The 20,355-nt window shown below is 46.1% G+C and overlaps 1 protein-coding gene across 1 annotated transcript in view; it reads left to right on the top strand.

The window, feature by feature from the left end:
• The window catches only part of PPP6C (protein phosphatase 6 catalytic subunit), a 94,550-nt gene that overhangs the window by 38,251 nt on the left and 35,944 nt on the right, over window positions 1–20,355 (top strand). Inside the window, exons 3-4 of the mRNA XM_082263792.1 lie at window positions 2,224–2,289; window positions 9,920–10,061. Of these exons, the coding sequence (XP_082119918.1) occupies window positions 2,224–2,289; window positions 9,920–10,061 (208 nt within the window). The remainder of the gene's footprint in view (window positions 1–2,223; window positions 2,290–9,919; window positions 10,062–20,355) is intronic.

The raw sequence follows: 20,355 nt of genomic DNA, 5'->3' as shown, positions 1-20,355 counted from the left end.
CGCCGCGTGGTACCGCTATTTGTCTGTGGTCTCTGTGATTCCTGGTTCGGCGGCCATGTTTTTTGGTTTCCCCCCATAGATTTGCATTGGTGGCCCTTTTCCTGTAGTCGAAGACAGTGCTGAAAAAAAGCACACAGTTGGAGGGAAAGCGCTGACAGGAGCAGGCTACTTATAGGGTGGTATTCTCTTGATCAGTGCCCTATCTGGTGAGCACTAAGACTGAATTTGTAAAAACCACAGTTTATTGAAGTCCAGTAGTGACATCTAAAATAATACAGGATGTGGGGTACCTTTTAAGAAGGGGGAGCCATAATCCGTCCGTCCTCCATGATGGGAGTCTGCACTGGAGCCTTTGTGAGATGGCAGGCAGGAGAGTGTGTATTCCTTTGACATGGGGGAGGGAGGCAGGTGTCAGGTGCCGCTAGATGGAGGAGAAGGCCTCACTGGGCGGCACCTGACACCTGCCACCATCTCGAATCAGTAAGAGCCGGCTCTCTTATGTGTGTTTTTGTTCTGGAGACAGTGCTGAGGCTGTGGGGACCTCTAGTGTCAGGTCAGTGTTTCCTCTTTCCAGCAGTGTGGCAGATCATTTTGGCGCTTTCCAGCTCAGGTGGTGAGTCTCTGGGGGTATGCTATCCTTTCTTGCTGTATACAGGGCCAGGGGTGAGCTGCTTCTTGTTGTGCCACAGCGGTGCACAGGGGGGAGGGGCCTCCCATTTTAAAAAAAAATATTCTTTGCTGAGCAGCGGTTCCGCTTAACCCTTTATAGTCATGGAGCCTGGGGAGCTTGTTTCACCACCTAATTCACTCCTGGAAGCTGCGGGACCCTCCCTCTGGGTCTCAGTCTGCCCTGCCATGTATGCTTAAAGCGGAATTTCACCCAAAAGTGGAACTTTGCTCTTCTGCTTCCTTCCCCCCTCCGGGGCCACATTTGGCACCTTTCAGGGGGAAGGGGGGGGGGACGGGTACCTGTTTTTGACAGGTACCCTTCCACACTTCCCGAAGACGGTGCCGTGGCGCCGTCCCTCGGAAGTTCCATCCCTCGCAAGTTCCACCCCCTTTCTCCTTCCCACTCCGCCGAGCCAATAAGAATGCGCAGCGCACTTTGTAGGGAACCGGCTGCGAAGCCGAAAGTCTTCATTGCCGGTTTCCCTTAGAGTGAGTAACGGCGACAGCATCCGGCAGCAGATCTAATAATCGGAGCTGACATCACAGGCTTCCTGGACAGGTAAGTGTCTATATATATATATATATATATATATATATATATATATATATATATATATATATATATATATATATATATATATATATATATATATATATATATATATATATATAATATTGTCAGCAGCTACAGTATTTGTAGCTGCTGACTCTTAATTTCTTTTTGTACAGCTGTAACACTGCTTTAGGAGCACTGTCAGAAACTGCAGACCTAATAAAGGAAGTGAGGGTTAGAAGTGTGGACAATGCTGCATTTTTGACTGGGGGATATGCTTCAGAAGACCATACGAAACTTGTAACATGCTACATGAGGCTAGTAAAGGTCAATGTTATCACACTAATTCATGTTTCCACTACAAACTTCTGAGGTCTGAGAGCCGCACATCATATACCAAAGGCCCACATGTGGTCCTCGGGCCGCAGGTTACACCAGGGCTCTAAACTGACTTCCAAGTCCTCTTCATAATGAAGAAGCACACCATTATTACCAGTGGGGGGAACATTTGCTGGCATTCACAAACCTCTTGTGCCTGGAGACCGTAGACCTGGTTACAGAAGGTTCCAAACATGAATTTAAGAGCTGTTCTTCTTCACCTTGTTTTTGGCCTTCAAATGTGTGCCTTTGTCTTAGAGGAGAGCAGGCCAACTTCAGGCTCAGGGAATTGTTACAGATCCCCAAGGAAGAGAGGTATTGGGTTCTGCTCGAACCTCTTTACAGTTCCCCAACCAAAAGGGGGAAGTCTGACCCATTCTGGGGCTCAGCTGGAAAGACCAGCTGCTGGAGTAATGCCTACATACAGATGTAATCTGTTACAAAAGTGAAATTCTCTTCCACTTTAAATCACACTTGTAGATGAATCAAATATGGCTTTTGTGTGTGTTTCATTTTTTGTAAATTAAGACGCGTGCATATATGTACTTGACTTTTTTTTTTTTTTGGTCTCTCTGATAATGTGTGCATTAAAATGTAATGATTGACTGTTGGCTTCATTCTAGTTCTACGACCTCGGTGAACTCTTCAGGACTGGAGGACAAGTTCCTGACACAAACTACATATTTATGGTTGGTAATCCCACTAAATTTGCTCCACTTCTTAATGCAATTTTCAAACTACTTTTCCCAAACGAATACTGTCAACCACTGTAAATTCTTAAAAAATGTATACGCTAAGGAAGCCTTTTCTGTGCACCCCTCTAAAGCTTATTTCACTCTGTTACTGAGGCATTGACTTCCCATCCTCCATCTTGCCCATTGAGAACACCCCTAGTCACCACTTATTTCTTATTGAGAGAAAAGTGTTTGGGGCCTAGTTCCCAAGGCAAGAAAGTTGCGCCTTTTTGAATTTGAACAAAAAATCACAGCCAGAAAGATGCACAAAGGAGAGTTTCTTGCTATTAAAGGAAATCCGTGCTCTGAGTAATAAGGGGCTGCCATTGTTGATCTGAAAATGTACATTGCTTGGCTGTCCTATTAGTCTAACATTTGCATGAGGACTCGAGGACATACAATGCGATTAGAGGAGAAGCGTTTTAACCTCAGGCAACGTGGGGGGTTCTTTACTGTTAGGGCTACAAGATTGTGGAATTGTCTACCACAAGAGGTGGTTTCTGCGGGTAGTATGGTGACTTTCAAAAGACTCTTAGACTTACATCTCAAGGATCAGGAGATTGAGGGCTATGTTAGATGATTACAGTCACACACACCTACACAGGTTGAACTGGATGGACTATTGTCTTTATTCAACCTCGCCTACTATGTAACTATATGTAAAAGTATATGTGTGTTTCTGTCCTGATGCAAGCATGCAGATCTGAAGTTCTAGTTTAATTTGATGCTCACTGTTTCTGGTTAACCTTTTCGCTGCCAGGCCCTGTGCTCCACACTTAGCTGGCTGGTCCATTTTGGCAACTTTTCTATTTATGATTCCCTTACAGCTTTCAGAGTTTTGTTAAAGACCCATCAAACAATATGTTTTCTGAAAGCACATGACCATTAGAATACAAATAATTTGCTACTGATTTTGAGGGCACTATGACATTTATGCAAATGTTTATCAAATCAATATTTCCGTTAAAAAAATACACTAAAATCCTTATTCGCAGATAAAAACACAGCACAGTTTACAAAATTCCTACTAAATATAAATGCTTAACCTGTATTGAGTTAATAAATACACTGCTCAAAAAAAATTGCCGACCACCCACCGCCTTTTTACTGCGGCAGGGTGGCTCTCCTGCGCTAACCGACGTAGACCTACGTCGGTCGCGCACCTGCAACTAGGGGGCGCACTACCGCCCCCACTCGGCAGCGGGAAAACCGATTTGAAACGGGTTAGGTGGCTCGATTGCCACCTGCAATCTTTACCCGCTGAGAGAGAACGGTCAGCTGTTGTAAACACAGCTGACCGTTCTTCTCCCTGGAATGATCAGAGCCCCTATGATCCTTCTATATGGGATCACAGGTGTCTGTGATCATTTCGCAAGCCACCCCCCCCACCAGTTAGAATGACTCCCTTAGGCTCACATTTAACCCCTTGATCACCCACAATGTTAACCCCTTCCCTGCCAGTGTCATTATTAGTTACTGTGGCGTATTTTTAGCACTGATTACTGTAGTAATTTCACTGCTCCCCCCAAGAGTGTCAAAAATGTCAGGGGTCCGATCTGTCTGCCGCAATGTCGCAGTCCCGCTAAAAATCGCAGATCGACACCATTACTAGTTTAAAAAAAAAAAACAATAAAAACGACATCTTTCCCGTAGTTAGTAGACGCGATAACTTTTGCGCAAACCAATCGAAATACGCTTATTGCAATTTTTATTTTTTTATTTTTTTTTTCCCCCAAAAATATGTAGCGGAAAACCAATTGGCCTTTAATGTTAAATTATTTTTACTTTTTTTTTTTTTTTTTTTTTTGAGAATGTTCTATAGCAGAATGTGAAAAATATATATTTTTTTTTTTTCCAGAATTGTCTTTTTCTTTTTGTTTATAGCGCAAAAAAATTAAAATTGCAGAGGTGATTAAATGCCACCAAAAGAAAGCTGTATTTGTGGGAAAAAAAGGACATCAATTTTATTTAGGTACAGCGTCGCACTACCGCGCAATTGTCCTTAAAAGTAACGCAGTGCCGAATTTCAAAATATAATTTTTTTTTTTTTTACTAGTTTTGCTTTTGGTAGGTCCAGGAGGCGATACCTAGACCCTATAGAGAACATGGAATGGTTGGGGAGGCAAGGACTTTTAAAGGCACCAAAGTAAAAGAAACAATTTTATTTATAAATTCTTAAGTTTTTACAATGAAGTATAAACATTTAGCCTCAAACAAGGCATTGATAAATCATCATATCAGTGGGGCTGATTAGTAACGAATACAAAATAACAGACTATACAAAACTATTGATAACATATGTGGGTGGATACATCACATCAGAGAGACATGTTTTGCTACAATAGCTTCGTCTGGAGCTATAGTGAGGTATTCTGTATAGTGCTGTAGGTTTGAAAAATTGCGTAATACCGCAATGTAGGACTAACGAGGAGGGTGACGCAGACACCTACAGGAGCAGACAAGGTATGCAACAATACAAAACTTTTTATCCTTATGGAGGAATACATCTAGGGTTTAATAGATGCTTAACAAGACCCATCGTGCATCGGCTCCTGCAATCAACGAACTAGGGCTGCAACTAACGATTATTTTCATAATCGATTAGTTGGCCGATTTATTGTTTCGATTAATCGGATAAAATCATTAAAAAAAACTCGATGCCATTTTTTCCCCCCCGGCAACACCAATGATGGGGCACTATTCCTCCCGGCAACACCAATGATGGGGCACTATTCCTCCCGGCAACACCAATGATGGGGCACTGTTCCCCCCAACAACACCAATGACGGGGCACTATTTCTCCCATTGATACCAATGATGGGGCACTATTCCTCCCGGGAACACCAATGATGGGGCACCATTCCTCCTGGGAACACCAATGAGGGCACTATATTTCACTTCTATTATTCCAAATGCTGAAATTTTTTATTTTTTTTGCTTACTCTTGCAAACACATTTTTGGAATACAATCCTTAAAAAGTAACATTTGCAGGACACATAATGCTCCCAGTACATTGATACCTTAGGCCCCTTTCACACTCCGTCAGCGCACTCCCTTTTTCTCAGTGGGGGATCGATTCCCCCACTGAGCAGGCGGATGGCAGCTCTATCTCCGCACTGTGTGCAGAGACGGAGCTGTCAGGTCCCCGCTGTTCTCTATGGGGGAATCGGCTGAGAACGGACCGCCTGTCCATTCTCACCCGATCTGCCAGACAGACGGAAAATAGGGTTTCCATCCGTCCGGATTTGACGGACAGGATCGGATCGGATGTCAGCGGACATGTCTCTGCTGACATCCGATGCCCAATAGAGATGCATGGGGCATCCATTCAGATCCGCCTGAAAAACTGACAGGCGGATCTTAACGGTCCTACCGCAAGTGTGAAAGGGGCCTTAACTGCTTTTTTTTTTTTTTTTTTTTTTTTTTTATTTTAATTATGCTGCTATATACTGTATAATATAATAATAAATCCTAATGGCAGCTTACAAAAAGTGCCTTTCACTAACCACAAACCAAAATTAAACAAAGAATCAATGCAGAGCCAAAAGCCTAAGAAATATGTGCTTATCCGGATAAAATAGTTATTCCTTATAAGGTGCAATATTATAGTAGAAAAATAAGTGAATGAAAATGTCATCCAGAGATATGCAAAGGATGTAAAAAATTATAATAGTACAATCTCACTAATAAAATGAGGCTTCACTCAATAATAGGGAGCATAGAAAGACCCACTATATGTGCTAGAAGGACGTTTTTAGTCACTTATTTTTCTATTATAATATTCCTTATAAGGTGCAATATTCTAATAGAAAATAAGTGAATAAAAACATCCTTATAGCACATATAGTGGGTCTTTCTATGCTCCCTATTATGGAGTGAAGTCCCATTTTATTAGTCGAATTGCACTATTATAATTTTTCACATCCTTTGCATATCTCTGGCTGACATTTTTATTCACTTATTTTTCTATTATAGTATTGCACCTTATAAGGATTATTAACTATCCGGATAAGTATATATTTCTTAGGCTGTTTGGCGTTCTTTATTTAATACTGTATCTTAGAGCAGCTCAGGACTCGCGTGATCAGCTGCTTCTCTCCTCGCTCTCCCCTCTCTCCTCCCTCGATCTGATTGACTGCACGGCTGAGAGTTCCTCACTGGCGTCAACAAGAAGGCGGAGAGGAAAGGAGGAAGGAGGGGGCTGTCACTTGGGTGCAGAACGACGCTGTGAAACACAGTGAGTGTATTCACACAGCAGCTTGTAGAGACGGGATGGCACTGACAGGCAGGGAGAAAAGCCCTGTACTCAGACCAACTAATCGGCGGCAACTAATCGATAATGACAATAATCGATAATGACATTCGTTGTCAACGATTATCGATTACTGAGACTTTTCGTAAGTCAGCTTGCTCTCAGTGCTTACGGATGGCCCGTGAACGGGACTGCCTGTGTCTATTCCCGGATAGATCGGACAGACGGTGGTGCAGGTTTATTCAATTAAGGGTCAGGTCCTGCCTTTCCCTATTTTGGCGCGTTCTACTCGGGCGCCTAGTGCTTCCTGGGCTTTTCGCCTTGTAGGCATCTGTGCTCCAGGTTGCAAGACGGCTACCTGGTAGTCTGTTCACACTTTTGCCACGTTTTATAAGGTAGATGTGCTGGCATCTTCAGATGCCTTTTTGGCCGCAAAGATTTTTGCTGGCTGCTGTTTGGAGGGCTTTTGACCTTCCTTGAGGGTGTTTACTGTTTGTATCAGGTGGGCCTCATCTTTTGTTCTGATTAGTCCTATGTTGCCTTGTCTGCTATGTTTGGCCTTAGGTACTTGTTGTTTTCTGCTGTTCCCACCCTGCATTTTATGGCACTGCTTTGAGACGTCCCTACTGATATAAATCAGAGAGAACTGCCTCCGTCAATGAACGATAGAGAAAACTGGATTTTTGACTTGCCGTAAAATCCTTTTCTCTTAAAGTTGAGTTCCACCCATTTTTAATAAATTGGATTACATAGATGTATGTAATCCCCTTTTAAAACGACTTTTACCAATGGAAAGTTTTTTTTTTTTTTTGCTAGTAAATACCTTATTTTCTGCTTTATTTATCCTCTTCTCACTTCCGGGTCCAGTCGGCAAATACGTCATTCGACGATTCGCATTGTGTGCTGGGATGTTTCTCAGGGCATGAAATCTCGCATTATTACACAGGAGATGAGCTGCACTGCGTGCTCTGCCCCGCCTCCTCTCAGTGAGCTGTACTGTATGTAGTCTTTTGAGGCCGTGCTCCGCCCAGCCTCCTCTCAGTGAGCTCAGTGAGGATATGCTTTCAGTCCTTGCTCACTGAGAGGAGGTGGGGCGGAGGCGGGGCAGACCACGCAGTACAGCTCATCTCCTGTGAAATAATGCAAGATTTCATGCCCTGAAATACATCCCAGCACACACTGCGAATCGCCGAATGACGTAATCGTAATAAAGCAGAAAATAAGGTATTTACTAGCAACAAAAAAAAAACAGAAAAACTTTCCATTGGTAAAACTCGTTTTCAAGGGGATTACATACATCTAAAGTGACTAAAATGGGTGGAACTCCACTTTAAGTTCATTGACGGACGCAGTACCTGCCCCTCTATTTTGAGTTGGGTTGGTATTACTTTCTGACTCTGCTTTGATACAAAACTGACATCCTATGCAGGAAGAGAAGGTGTACCCTCTGGGACTGCCCATAGGCATAGCCAGAACTTTTTTCTGCCTAGCGTCCTACTCCTGTAGGGGGCAGTATTACCCTACTGATATGAATCGGAGAGAACTGCATCCGTCAATGAACTTAAGAGAAAAGGATTTTACGGTACCTCAAAAATCCAGTTATGTATATATTTTTTTTCATTTCACTTCACCAACTTAGACTATTGTGGTCTGATCCATCACATTAAAATTCAGATTAACAAAACATTGAACTGTAGGCTGTAATGTAACAAAATTAGCTAAAAAGTCAAGGTGGGTGAATGCTTTTTCAAAGCACTGTATTGTCTGGCTGAAATGCTTGTCTGCGGACTAGACTTCTAAGAAGACCTTACCTGATCTCCCTCTTTTAGGGGGATCGCCTTTTTGGAGCTTCCTTGGATGGCATCATTAAGGGTCTCACGGGGAGAAGAGTTCTCTCATACTGCAGGTTACCAAGTGCAAGGAGCCCTGTCAGACATGGGCCATTCTCAGCGGCCTCTTCGTCTCTCAGGATCTCAACGATCAAGTCGGATCCTCCACAAGAGGTTCCAAGAGGACCTTGTCTGGCAAGCCATGAGTCATTTAGGAAGTCAGGCTCTGCACTCACGGACGGACCTCGCAAGGGGTTGTCCGCTTCTTCTGCGACCATTTTCAGATGGACCAAATGGTGATTCAGCCTATTGCATCAGGGGTCAGGTTCCTCCTTTCCCTGTTTAGGGGCACTCTACTAGGGCGCTAAGTGTCTCCTGGGCCTTCCGACTTCAGTTTTCAGTGATGCAGGTTTGCAAGGCGGCCACCTGGTCGTCGCTGCACACACGTTTACAAAGTTTTTTGTGAAGTGGCTGTGTTGGCATCTGCAGGAACTTCTTTTACAGTATTAGGTTGAAAAAAGACACAAGTCCATCTGGCTCAACCTATAAAAAAACACAAAGGTTTTTCTGGCTGCTGTTTAGAGAACCTGGTCCTCTTTGAGGGTGTATTGTTTTTCAGGTGAGCTCCAGTTATTTATGGTTGAGCTCTAGGTTGCCTGGTTGGCTATGGTTAGCCTTGGGGATTTTTTTCTGATGTTTTCCCACCCCTCGAGTAACACTGCTTTGGGACGTCCCAATGGTTAAGAAGAATCAGGAGCTGTGTCCTTCAATGAACGAAAGAAAATGTGATTTTTGATTTACCGTAAAGTTAATTTCTTTGATGTTCATTGACGGACACAGCACCCACCCCTCTGTGTAGTTGGCTTTCTTCTGACACTGCTTGTAACAAAACTGAGTGCCTAGAGCTGAGAGTGGGTGTTTTACCCCCTGGGACTGCCCATGGGCTTAGTCGAGCTTTTTCCTGCCTAGTGTCCTCCTGTAGGGGGCAGTATAACCCAAAGATTAAGAAGAATCAGGAGCTGTGTAAGTCAATGAACATCAGAGAATTGTATTTTACGGTAAGTCAGAAATCTAATTTTTTTTATCGTTTGGCTAAATTTGATAGACTTTTTTTTTTTTGGCTTAAAAGTTACTAAGTTAGCTTTGATGGTGACGTTGGCTTCAAAGATATAACGGTATTCAGCCGGTCTCTGTGTTAGGAAAATGTATCCATTTCTTTGCAATGCTTAACAGGAGCAGTGAGCCAGACTTATTATACCCAAGCTACTTCATTCATAAATTCCCCCTCTGGTGCTCTAAAATAGCAGTGTAACCATGCAAAACCTGTGCATCGCTTGTGAATTAAAATGCCACCAGTAGCAAATCAGTCTGTTTGCCCACCATACTCGTGTGTAAATATAGCCTTAGACAAGTAGCAGCCATTTGGATATTCTCTTTGCTTGGCACTCTTTAATGCTAAATATATCTAATTGTGCTGACACTATTCTTTTTCAATTTTTAAAGGGTGACTTTGTAGACAGAGGATATTACAGCTTGGAGACCTTCACATACCTGCTTGCTCTGAAAGCCAAATGGCCTGACCGTATTACACTGCTAAGAGGAAATCATGAAAGCAGACAAATCACACAAGTATATGGATTCTATGGTAATTATACAAAGACCTAAGTAGAAGAGTTGTATGCCTCTAAAGCACTGCTACTTTTGGAACTGTGTATTAACAGACTTGGGTACTGTACCATATGGTTGTGTAATCAGATAATGTTCACCAAACTATTACAAAACACACAAATCTAAGGCTCCATTCACATGTAGGCATTTTGGGGCATTTTTTGGGAGTTTTTCTGCTCTAGGATCAGCTCTCAAAACTCCCAACAAGACAAATCCTATTCATTTCAATGGCCCCTGTTCACATCTGAGCGTTTTGACGCTGTGAGCAAAACGCCCAATGCTCAAAGTACATGAGCTTCTTTTTGGGCAGATTACAGGTGTTTTCCATTGGTCTCTATTCAATCTAAAAACGCCTGTAAATCGCGGTAAAAAACGCACGAAAACGCTACGCTCAGGTGTGAATGTAGCCTTAAAGCTACAAAAAGAATTGGACCTATATTAACGGCTGCTGTAGGTGGGCAACTATGGGAACCCACAATTGCACACATCTTGCCTCTGAGTTTCTTAGGGGAATGTAAGAACAGGTAACTCAGACAACTTGCTTCTGCCATTAGGAGGATGGACAAATTGAAACATAAAGAGTGACTGCAGAGAAGACCAAGTTGTCCATCAAGCCAGCCCCATTTTATATAGTTTTTTATATATATGTTTTTGTGTATATACATATGCACATTGCTCAAGAAAAGAAAAAAATTTAAAGGAACCCTTTAAAACACAACAGAGCTCAATGGAGAAAAATATGCTGGATATCCATACTGACATACAAAGACTTTCTAACAAGGACTTCTGTCTTTCTCATATACAGTACCAGTTTACAGAACTTTTACCTTAATTTGATAGGGATGCATCGAAATGAAAATTCTGGGCTGAAACAGAAACCGAAAATTCAGGATGACCTTGGCCGAAAACTGAAAACTTTTCTCTTACGTCCTCTGACAGTCGCCGCCCACTCATACAATCTGCACGTCTGGGTATTGGCCTTCTCCACAGGCGTAAGCTAGGCAGAAGATTTTGTTGGAATATTCACAAAAACTTTGTATAGACACACCTACAGGGGGCTGTCCCTTCTGGTCAATACCCCCAGCTAGCTCCATTCCCAATTCAGTTTGCTGCTGCCTAGCTTAGGAGTAGGCTGGCTTTTCCCTGGCTGGGGCTGCGGTCTCAGCCTTTTTTCTTTTTATTTTTTCTCTCCTAGAAAATAATTTTTCTTTTAAAATATAGCTTTTTATTTGTTCCTGCGCTTAGTTAGTCAGACTTAGGAAGACTACAGCGTTTGCGGAGCTGGGAATCGCACTGGTTATTCTAGAGCCTTACGGAATCCCAGCCTGCCATCGAGCGTTAGCAGGTTATTGGTACGCCCAGGCCTCGCAAACGACAATGTCCCTGTTCTCAGGGTCGAGCCTGCGAAGTTGCTATCTTCGCCGGGATGTCTCAACTGCGGTACGCCTGCATGTTGCTAGCGTCCCCTTCGGCTGACGGCACCACCACTCAGAGTAAGAGGCTTCCTGTCAGAGTGGTACCCACGTTTTCGCTGGACCGGTGAGTACCATGCTACCCCTCTGTCTCTGGCATTGTCTGTCTGTGGGGTGTGTATGTGGGCCCTCTGTTTTATGGGGATGGCAGTGCGGTGTAAGTTCTGTGATGTCCCCCCTCATGTCTGTAGGTGCGGTCCCTGTGTGTCCCTGCAGGGGTGCTGTGCGGTTCCACCGCTGTATGGGGGGTTGCAGGGGGTCTCCTATGTCCCTTAAGTGCTTGTGCAACTATTTGGGGTACAGTACATGGTGTGTGGGGGCCGCAATCGGTGCGAAACTGCGTGACCGCCATTTTAGGTGTGGGCAGGCTGTTTGGCCTCATAGTGAGGGCAGCAGCCATTTTCTACTATGCTGTTGGCGCCAATCGGGCGCCATATTTAGTGTGGGCAAAATGTCCTTATGTGGTCAGCAGCCATTTTCTAAGAGCTTTTTCCATAGACTTGTATTGGCAACCATTTTTTTGTGGCTCAGGGCTGTGTCTGCCTCTAGAGGCCTGAGGTCACTTCCTCTTTCTTCACCTTCAGATCGATTCAGCAGCGTGGCAAGTATAGCTCACTGTGGGGGGCTTTTATTGTGTTTCCTGGTCTGCATTCCTGCTAGCATTCATTTTTTTTGCAGTTTCCTGTAGCACAGGACTTGCTCTCCATTTGCGGTGGGGACCGCGAGAATCGCCGATTTAAATGGCCAGCGTCATTTAAATTGAGATTGCTATTATGAAGTCCCAGGATAGCAAATTCCCCCCAGATCTGGTAGAGGGTTCAGGTACTCCTGAATCCTCTGCTATAGTCTCACTTACTGCTGCACTTGCGACTTTAGCGTCAAAAGTGGATTTGTTGATGTCTGACCGGGCTTCTAAGAAAAGGCCTATGCCCTTTCAGTCTTCTGATTCAGAGCCAGATTTGGTTGCCACGGACAGCGTACCCCCTGAGGGGTCTTAGTCCTTTGTCTGATGTGGAGGAGGAGGATTCCCCCTCCGGATCAGCACGGGACCGCGCTTATTAGCTCAGTTAAAGACACTTTAAATTTGGATGATGAGCCCCACCTGTCGGGTAAGCGGTCTTCCTTTGGGACCCGCAAAGCCCAAAAATCGGGTCAGGTCTTTCCTTGTCCCGCAGAGTTTCACAAAACTGTGAATGAACAATGGCGCCATTTAAAACTTTTGTGGTGCCAAAGAGATTTCAGTACCGTTATCCCTTTGCGGATCCGGTGGATTCTCTCTGGACTGTGGCTCCTAAGGTGGACCACACTGTGTCCAGGTTAAATAAGGCCACTTTAATGCCCGCGGAGGATTATCCGGTGTTTAAAGACCCGGTGGATAGGTGGGTGGAAACTTTCCTGCCACATCTATCTGGTAGCGGGTTCCTTGCTGAAAGCCGTGTTCGCTTCGGTAATGGTCTCTCAGGCTGTTGTGGAGTGGGCCAAGGTGCTTAAGCGCACTCTGATTGCTGACGCCGCCTCTCCTGCTGCTCTGGAGATGGTGGAGCAAATGGGTCAGGCTGTTTTTATGCCTAACCCATATGTTTTACATATGTTTTATGTGTGACGCGGCCTTAGATGAGGCCCCTTTAGTCGCACGACTTTCAGCAGTTGCAATTCGTCGCATCATTTGGTTAAAAAGCTGGGCGGCCGACCAATCTTCCAAGAAGACAGTGTCTGACGTCCCTTATGCGGGGAGTCGTCTTTTTGGGGATTCTCTGGATGAACTAGTCAAGGGGATCGCGGGGGGCAAAAGCACTCTGTTGCCCAGGTGTCCAGGGGAAAATCATTCCGCGGCAAGTGGGGGGTCCCTCCTTTTAACCTAACCAGGGGTCCTTTCGTGCCTTCAAGGCACAAGACAAAGGTAAGTCCTTCAAGGCCTCTAGTGGCCAGAAGAAGCCTTGGACGGGCAAGTCAAAAGCCGCCCACGCTGGCACAGCGGCTCAGACCCCTTCGACCTGAATGGGGCGCACTCACCTGTTTCAGAGGTGGGGGGGGGGCGCGTCTGCGCTATTTTCCCGAACCTTGGCTGGCCAAGATTCAGGACAGGTGGTTTCAAAAACTCATTCGGTCAGGGTACAAGATGGAGTTTCGATCACGCCCAACAGACAGATTCTTTCCCTCAAATCTTCATCGCCCAAGGGGTGGTTGTCCCAGTTCCACAGCGGGACGGATTTCGGGGTTTTTACTCAAATCTGTTCACCGTGCCCAGAAAGGAGGGCAAGGTGCTTCCGATACTGGACTTAGTTTCTAAACCGCTTTGTGCGGGTTCAGAAGTTCCGAATGGAGTCCCTCCGGTCGGTGGTGGCATCCCTGAGTCCAGGGGATTTTCTGGCGTACATCGACCTCAAGGATGCGTATCTACACATCCCTATTTACGAGGGTCATCAGAGGTACCTCCGAATCGCAATAGCGGAGGAGCACTATCAGTTCGTGGCGTTGCCTTTCGGCCTCGCTTCGGCTCCAAGGGTTTTTACCAAAGTTTTGGCTCCTGTTCTAGCCTTGTTGCGGGTATAGGGGATTGCCATCCTCGGTTACCTGGACAATCTCCTATTAAGATCGAGCTCCAGTGCCACTCTGTTGCGCGATCTGTCGATCACGGTTCAGACGCTCCAGGAGTTTGGGTCGACCATCAATTTTCAGAAGTCGACTTTGTCCCCTTCTGTTTGCCTCCCTTACCTGGAAATGATTCTAGACTCCGCCCAGGCGAATGTCTTTCTTCCGGAGGACAAGCTCCGGATCCTGCAGGACGAGGTCAGGTCCCTCAGGGACAACGAATTCTCCTCGCTTCGGACCTGCATGCGGTCCCTGGGCTTGATGGTGTCGGCTTTCGAGGCGATCCCATTTGCACAGTTTCACACGAGATCTTATCAAGCAGAGATTCTGGTCCGGTGGGACAGACATCCTCAGTCTTTGGAAAGGAGGATTTCTTTGAGCCCCCAAGTCAGATCGGATCTCCTGTGGTGGCTCCAGTCTCCGGCTCTGAAGGAAGGCAAGTCCTTTCGTCCGTTACTATGGACCGTGGTCACCACGGACGCCAGCCTGTCGGGCTGGGGCAGAATTCTGGGCAAGTTGTCGGCCCAGGGCACTTGGTCGGAGGGGGAATCCTCCCTGTCGATGTCTTGGAACTGCGGGCACTCAGGCTCTGTTTGCTCATTTGGTTGGATCGTCTTCGGGGCTGCACAGTGCGCGTGCAGACGGACAATGCAACTGCAGTGGCTTGCATCAATCACCAAGGGGGCACCAGGAGTGCCCGGGCAGCCAAGGAAGTGGCTGAGATTCTGTCCTGGGCCGAGACGCAGGTCCCGGCGATTTCGGCAGTTCACATTTCAGGTGTGGAGAACTGGCAGGCGGACTATCTGAGTCGCCAGACCCTGGATCAAGAGGAATGGTCCCTCCACCCAGAGGTGTTTCAGATGCTGTGTGCGCGCGGTGGGGATCCCCGGACGTGGATCTGTTCGTGTTTTGTCTCAACAACAAGGTGGGAAGATTCGTGGCATGAACGCGCGACCCTCTGGCGGACGCATTGGTGGTGCCTGGGAATCGGTATTGACTGGGTTATGCCTTTTCCCCCGATTCAGTTGTCCAGATTCCTTCGCAGGTTGGTCTCGGAAACGAGGTTGGTGATTCTGGTGGCCCCAGACTGACCGCGCCGGTCGTGGTACGCGGACATCATGCAACTGGTCGTCGAGCCTCCCTGGCGGCTCCCGCTAAGAGACAATATTCTGTCTCAAGGGCCGATCTTCCATCCTGCTTTACAGTCGCTGGCTTTGACGGCGTGGCTGTTGAAAGCCAGGTCTTGAGAGAGAGGTCTCTCGTCGGCGGTCATTCCTACCTTGCTCAAGGCCTGGAAGGCCTCCTCAGATAAGATTTATTATCGTACCTGGAAGGCTTATTTCACCTGGTGCGAGTCGCAGGGGTTCCATCTACGCTCCTTTTCGGTGGCGTGAGTGTTGGCGTTCTTGCAAACTGGTGTGGAGCAGCGTCTTGCGCTGACCACTATTAAGGGCCAGTTGTCTGTGCTGGCCATTCTCTTTCAGCGCCTCTTGGCGTCAAATTCCTTGATCCTCACCTTTATTCAAGGGGTGCATCATCTGGCTCCCCCTAGGGGGGCACCCTTGCCTCCTTGGGACCTGAATTTGGTTCTGTCCGTTTTGCAACGTCCTCCCTTTGAGAACATCTGGGAGATTCCTCTGCCGGTGCGGTCATGGAAAGTTGCCTTTCTGGTGGCGATCACAGCTGAGTGTCGGAGTTGGCGGCCCTATCTTGCCGCTCTCCCTATCTGGTTGTTCATAGGGATAAAGTGGTCTTGCAACCTAAACAGTCCTTTCTTCCGAAGGTGGTTTCAGACTTCCATCTCAACGAGGACATTGCTGTGTGCGAAGCCTAAGCATCCTAAGGAGTTTGCCTTGCCTGCCTTGGATGTGGTCCGGGCGATCAGGGTTTACCTATCGTCTACTGAATCCTTGAGAACGTTGGATTCTCTTTTTATCTTTCCTGAGGGACCTCGGAAGGATACGGCTGCGCCTGCGGCAACCATTTCAAAATGGATCAGGCAGATGATTGTGCAGGCCTATTCAATTAGGGATCAGGTTCCACCTTTCCCTGTCACATCTACACTGCTTTGGGACGTCCCAGACGTGCAGATTGTATGAGTGGGCGGCGACTGTCAGAGGACGTAAGAGAAAATAGAATTTTTTGTAAGAACTTACCGTAAAATTATTTTCGGAGTCCTCTGACAGTCGCCGCCCCCCACCCCTATTTACAGGTTGATGGATCTCTATACTGCTTGCTACCAAATTGAATTGGGAATGGAGCTAGCTGGGGGTATTGACCAGAAGGGACAGCCCCCTGTAGGTGTCTATACAAATTTTTTGTGAATATTGTAACAAAATCTTCTGCCTAGCTTACTCCTGTGGAGAAGGCCAATACCCAGACATGCAGATGGTATGAGTGGGCGGCAACTGTCACAGGACTCGGAGAAAAGATTTTTACAGAAATTTCTTACAAAAATTCTATTTTTTCCCCCCAAATGATGTTAAAAATAGATAGAACAGGGGCATACACCAGAAACAGGCAGCGACGTACACCTGTAGCTGCCACCCTGTCGCAGTATATGTACTGTGACGGGTTGGCAAGTGGTTAATTTAATTGCCAGTGGTATTTGTATTATGCAAGCAACAAGCAAAAAAATTGGGGGAGCAAACCCTGAACATGTATATCTAAAGCCGATGCAGCTATTGACCAAGTGACATGTATATTAAAAAAGAATAGCGCACACATGCAAAAGAAATGACTTAATTTAATTGCCAGTGGTATTTGTATTATGCAGCATGAGGGGATTAATCTATTGCCACTGGTCACTGATACATTAGTGACCGACCAGTGGCAGTTAATTGACCCCTTTGTGCTGCATTAGTGCAACCAGTATCAAAGGGGTCAATTAACTGCCACTGGTCGGTCACTAATGCATCAGTTACCAGCAGTGGCAATACATTAACCCCCCCCCCCAAGAGTTAATGATGGCAATCTGCTTAGTGCTTACTTGTGAGATTAACAATGTGCTTGTTTCTTCCTGCACACCGGCTCCTCCATGTCACAGGCAGGCAAATTCTCTGCTCCTCTCGGGTCCTCCTTTCAAAATCCCGCCTCTGCCCGGTGGCCCGCCTCTCAGTGATGTCATTACTACTTGACTATGTATATGAACTAACACACCGGGAAGGGCGAGCGGCCGCTAATAGCTGTAATGAAGTGAGCCCTTCACTTCCCTGTCAGCGGAGATACCCGCCTGACAGGGAAGTGAAGGGCTCACTTCGTTACAGCTATTAGCGGCCGCTCGCCCGCCTGGTCTGTTCATATACACTTCACCTGCGCTACGCCCCCCTTCCTCACGGCTATTCATTTTCGACATCTTTGACCCGTTTTCGGCCGAAATGGGATAGGCCCATTTTCGGCCGAAATTTCGGTGCACCACTATTGATTACTTATCTCTCCTAATATTACTCTCATTAACCCTCAAACATAAGTAGCAAAACTTATGTAAATGCTTACATACACGTTAAATATATATATATATATATATATATATATATATATATATATATATATATATATATATATATATATATATATATATATATATATATACACACGTTACCTTCCTATCTAAATTCAGGTAACATTGTCACATTTACTACAGAAACCACAAAATGCATTCAACATTTTCATACAAGCAACATTTCCTCATCGGGGACAATAGGGCGATAGGGACTACCAAAGGACTACCAAATTATTAATAGCCCATAGGTATGGACAAATCTATATGATCCATATATGATCATGGGTGGATGGGAGAGTTATAAGGAGATGTAACTGGTTTTAACCACTTGCCGACCGCTCACTGAGCTGGTACTGCAGCAAAGTAGCTCGATTCCGCCCAGCGACGTAGACCTACGTCGGGCGCGATCACGGCTCGCAGGGTGCGCTCCCGGTCTGATTCGGCAGAGAACCGATCAGTCACCAGATACAGACCAATGATTTTTGGTCTGGATCTGGTGATCGGTTCCAGCCAATGGCATCATGTCCCCTGCCTGTGTAATGTAAACACAGGCAGGGGAAGTGATGTTAACTGTCCCTTCTGGAGCCCTTTTCGGTTCCAGGAGAAGACAGAGAGACATCAAAAACGGGAGTTTCACCAAACACTACACTGACGCACCTCAAATAGGCACATTTAACCCCTTGATCACCCCCCAAACCCCTCACAGTAAACACTATATACAGTGGTATACAGATCTTTTACTGATCACTGTGTAAGTGTCACTTGTGACCCTAATTTGCGCTTGCGTTAGGCCCAAATAGGGTTAGGGCACCCGCCATCTATCCCCTAATAAAGGTTTAACCCCTTGATCTCCGACTGGTTAACACCTTAACTGCCCTGTCACAGTGTTCACTATATACAGTGATTACCGATCACTGTATTAGTGACACGAGTCACACCACCGTTATTTAGCGTCGGAGTCAAGTACACTAACACACATACACACACACCTCCATTACTAGTATAGTGTTTGAACAGATCAATATCTGATCTGATCAGAACTATACTAGCGTCCCCATAGTTTAGTGTTCCCAAAACGCAGTGTTTGCACAATCAGCACTGATTCCTGCCAGCACCTGCGTTTAGCCCCTCCGCCCAGCCCACCCTACCCAGGCAAGTGTAGTAATCAATAGATTACTGTCACTTCCAAAAAACACAAATCACACAAAACTGCTGCGTTAGCAGAGTCAGGACTGATCTCTGCTAGCACTAGCAGTTTTTTTTCTTGCGACCAAATAGTCCTTGACAACCATGTGCTTTTATTACCTGTGAGTCACACTACTGTACCGGTAAATTTAGTTACTAAAATGTCCAAACGTTGGTACAGTAGTGCAGAGGCTTACAGTATACTGACCATGTCAGATGAGAGCAATGGGGAAGCCTCACTGGCAGAATCAGGGTCAGTATACGAACCTGATGACAGCAGCTCCCTGACAGATAGCTCAGACGACAGAGGGGTCCCTGCTAAGGTCAGGCGTACCCGACCCCATTTTGGAGTTTGGAGATGCAAGAACCGGATGTTTCTCATATGCAGCAGAGTGCCAGTACTAGTGCCGCTCACACTTCCCGTGATCTGGCAAGCACGAGCGGCCTAGTACAACCAGCACTGCAGTAACACTTGGTGACGTGGCGAGTCCCATAAGTGAAGTTGAAGCTGGTGCGGTGGCTAGCACGAGTAGTGGCCCGCAGCCACCACGTATTCGAAGACAGGCCCGTAGAGCCCTTAGTGCCCTCCCTGAAGAGCTGTTTTTCACTGAAGATCTTTTCAGATCTATTGTGGATCAATCAAATTTATATGCACAACAATTAATCGCCGCCAACCCAAAATTCACCCCTTGCCAGACCATTCAGCTGGAATCCTATAACGATTCCCGATTTTAAAATCTTTCTGGGCCTATCCTTCAACACGGGCATTACAAAAAAGGAATGAATTGCGGTTATATTGGTCCACTGACCCAATTCTCAAATTCACGTGTTCTCTGCTGCTGATGTCCAGGGCTCGATATGAACAAATATTTCGGTTCATGCATTTCAGCATCAATGAACTCTGTCGTCCTCGCGGAGACCCTGAATATGATCGGCTCCACAAAATTCGGCCCCTCGTAGACCACTTCAATCAGCGGTTTGCAGCCTTGTTTACCCCCCAACAAGATGTCTGTGTTGACGAGTCCCTGATTAAGTTTACTGGCCGCCTTGCTGTCAAACAGTATCTCCCCAGCAAGCGTGCCAGATAGGGGGTCAAGCTGTACAAGCTGTGTGACAGGGCCACAGGCTATACAGTTAGTTTCCGTGTCTACAAGGGAAAAGATAGCTCTGTGGAGCCCCCCGACTGCCCAGACCACATAGGGAGCAGCGGCAAGATAGTTTGGGACTTGGTGTCACCCTTATTTGGAAAGGGGTACCACTTGTACATGGACAATTTTTATTCAAGCGTGCCACTTTTTAGACACCTCTTTCAATTGCAAATTGGCGCTTGTGGCACCATGCGATCTAATCGCCGGGGCTTCCCCCAACGGCTAGTAAATGCCCCACTGAGCTCGGGGGAGAGAGCCTGCTTGAGGTGCGATGAATTGCTTGCAGTGAAGTGGAGGGACAAATGGAACGTTTTCGTTCTGTCCTCCATTCACCCAGACACGGCAGTCTAAATGACTACGGTCACCGGTGTT

The sequence above is a fragment of the Pelophylax lessonae genome, assembly GCF_965119305.1.
Source record: "Pelophylax lessonae genome assembly, chromosome: 7".
In the NCBI taxonomy this organism is placed as follows: Eukaryota; Metazoa; Chordata; class Amphibia; order Anura; family Ranidae; genus Pelophylax; species Pelophylax lessonae.
Note: the sequence above shows the minus strand (reverse complement) of the source record. Positions and strands in the feature narration are given on the sequence as shown.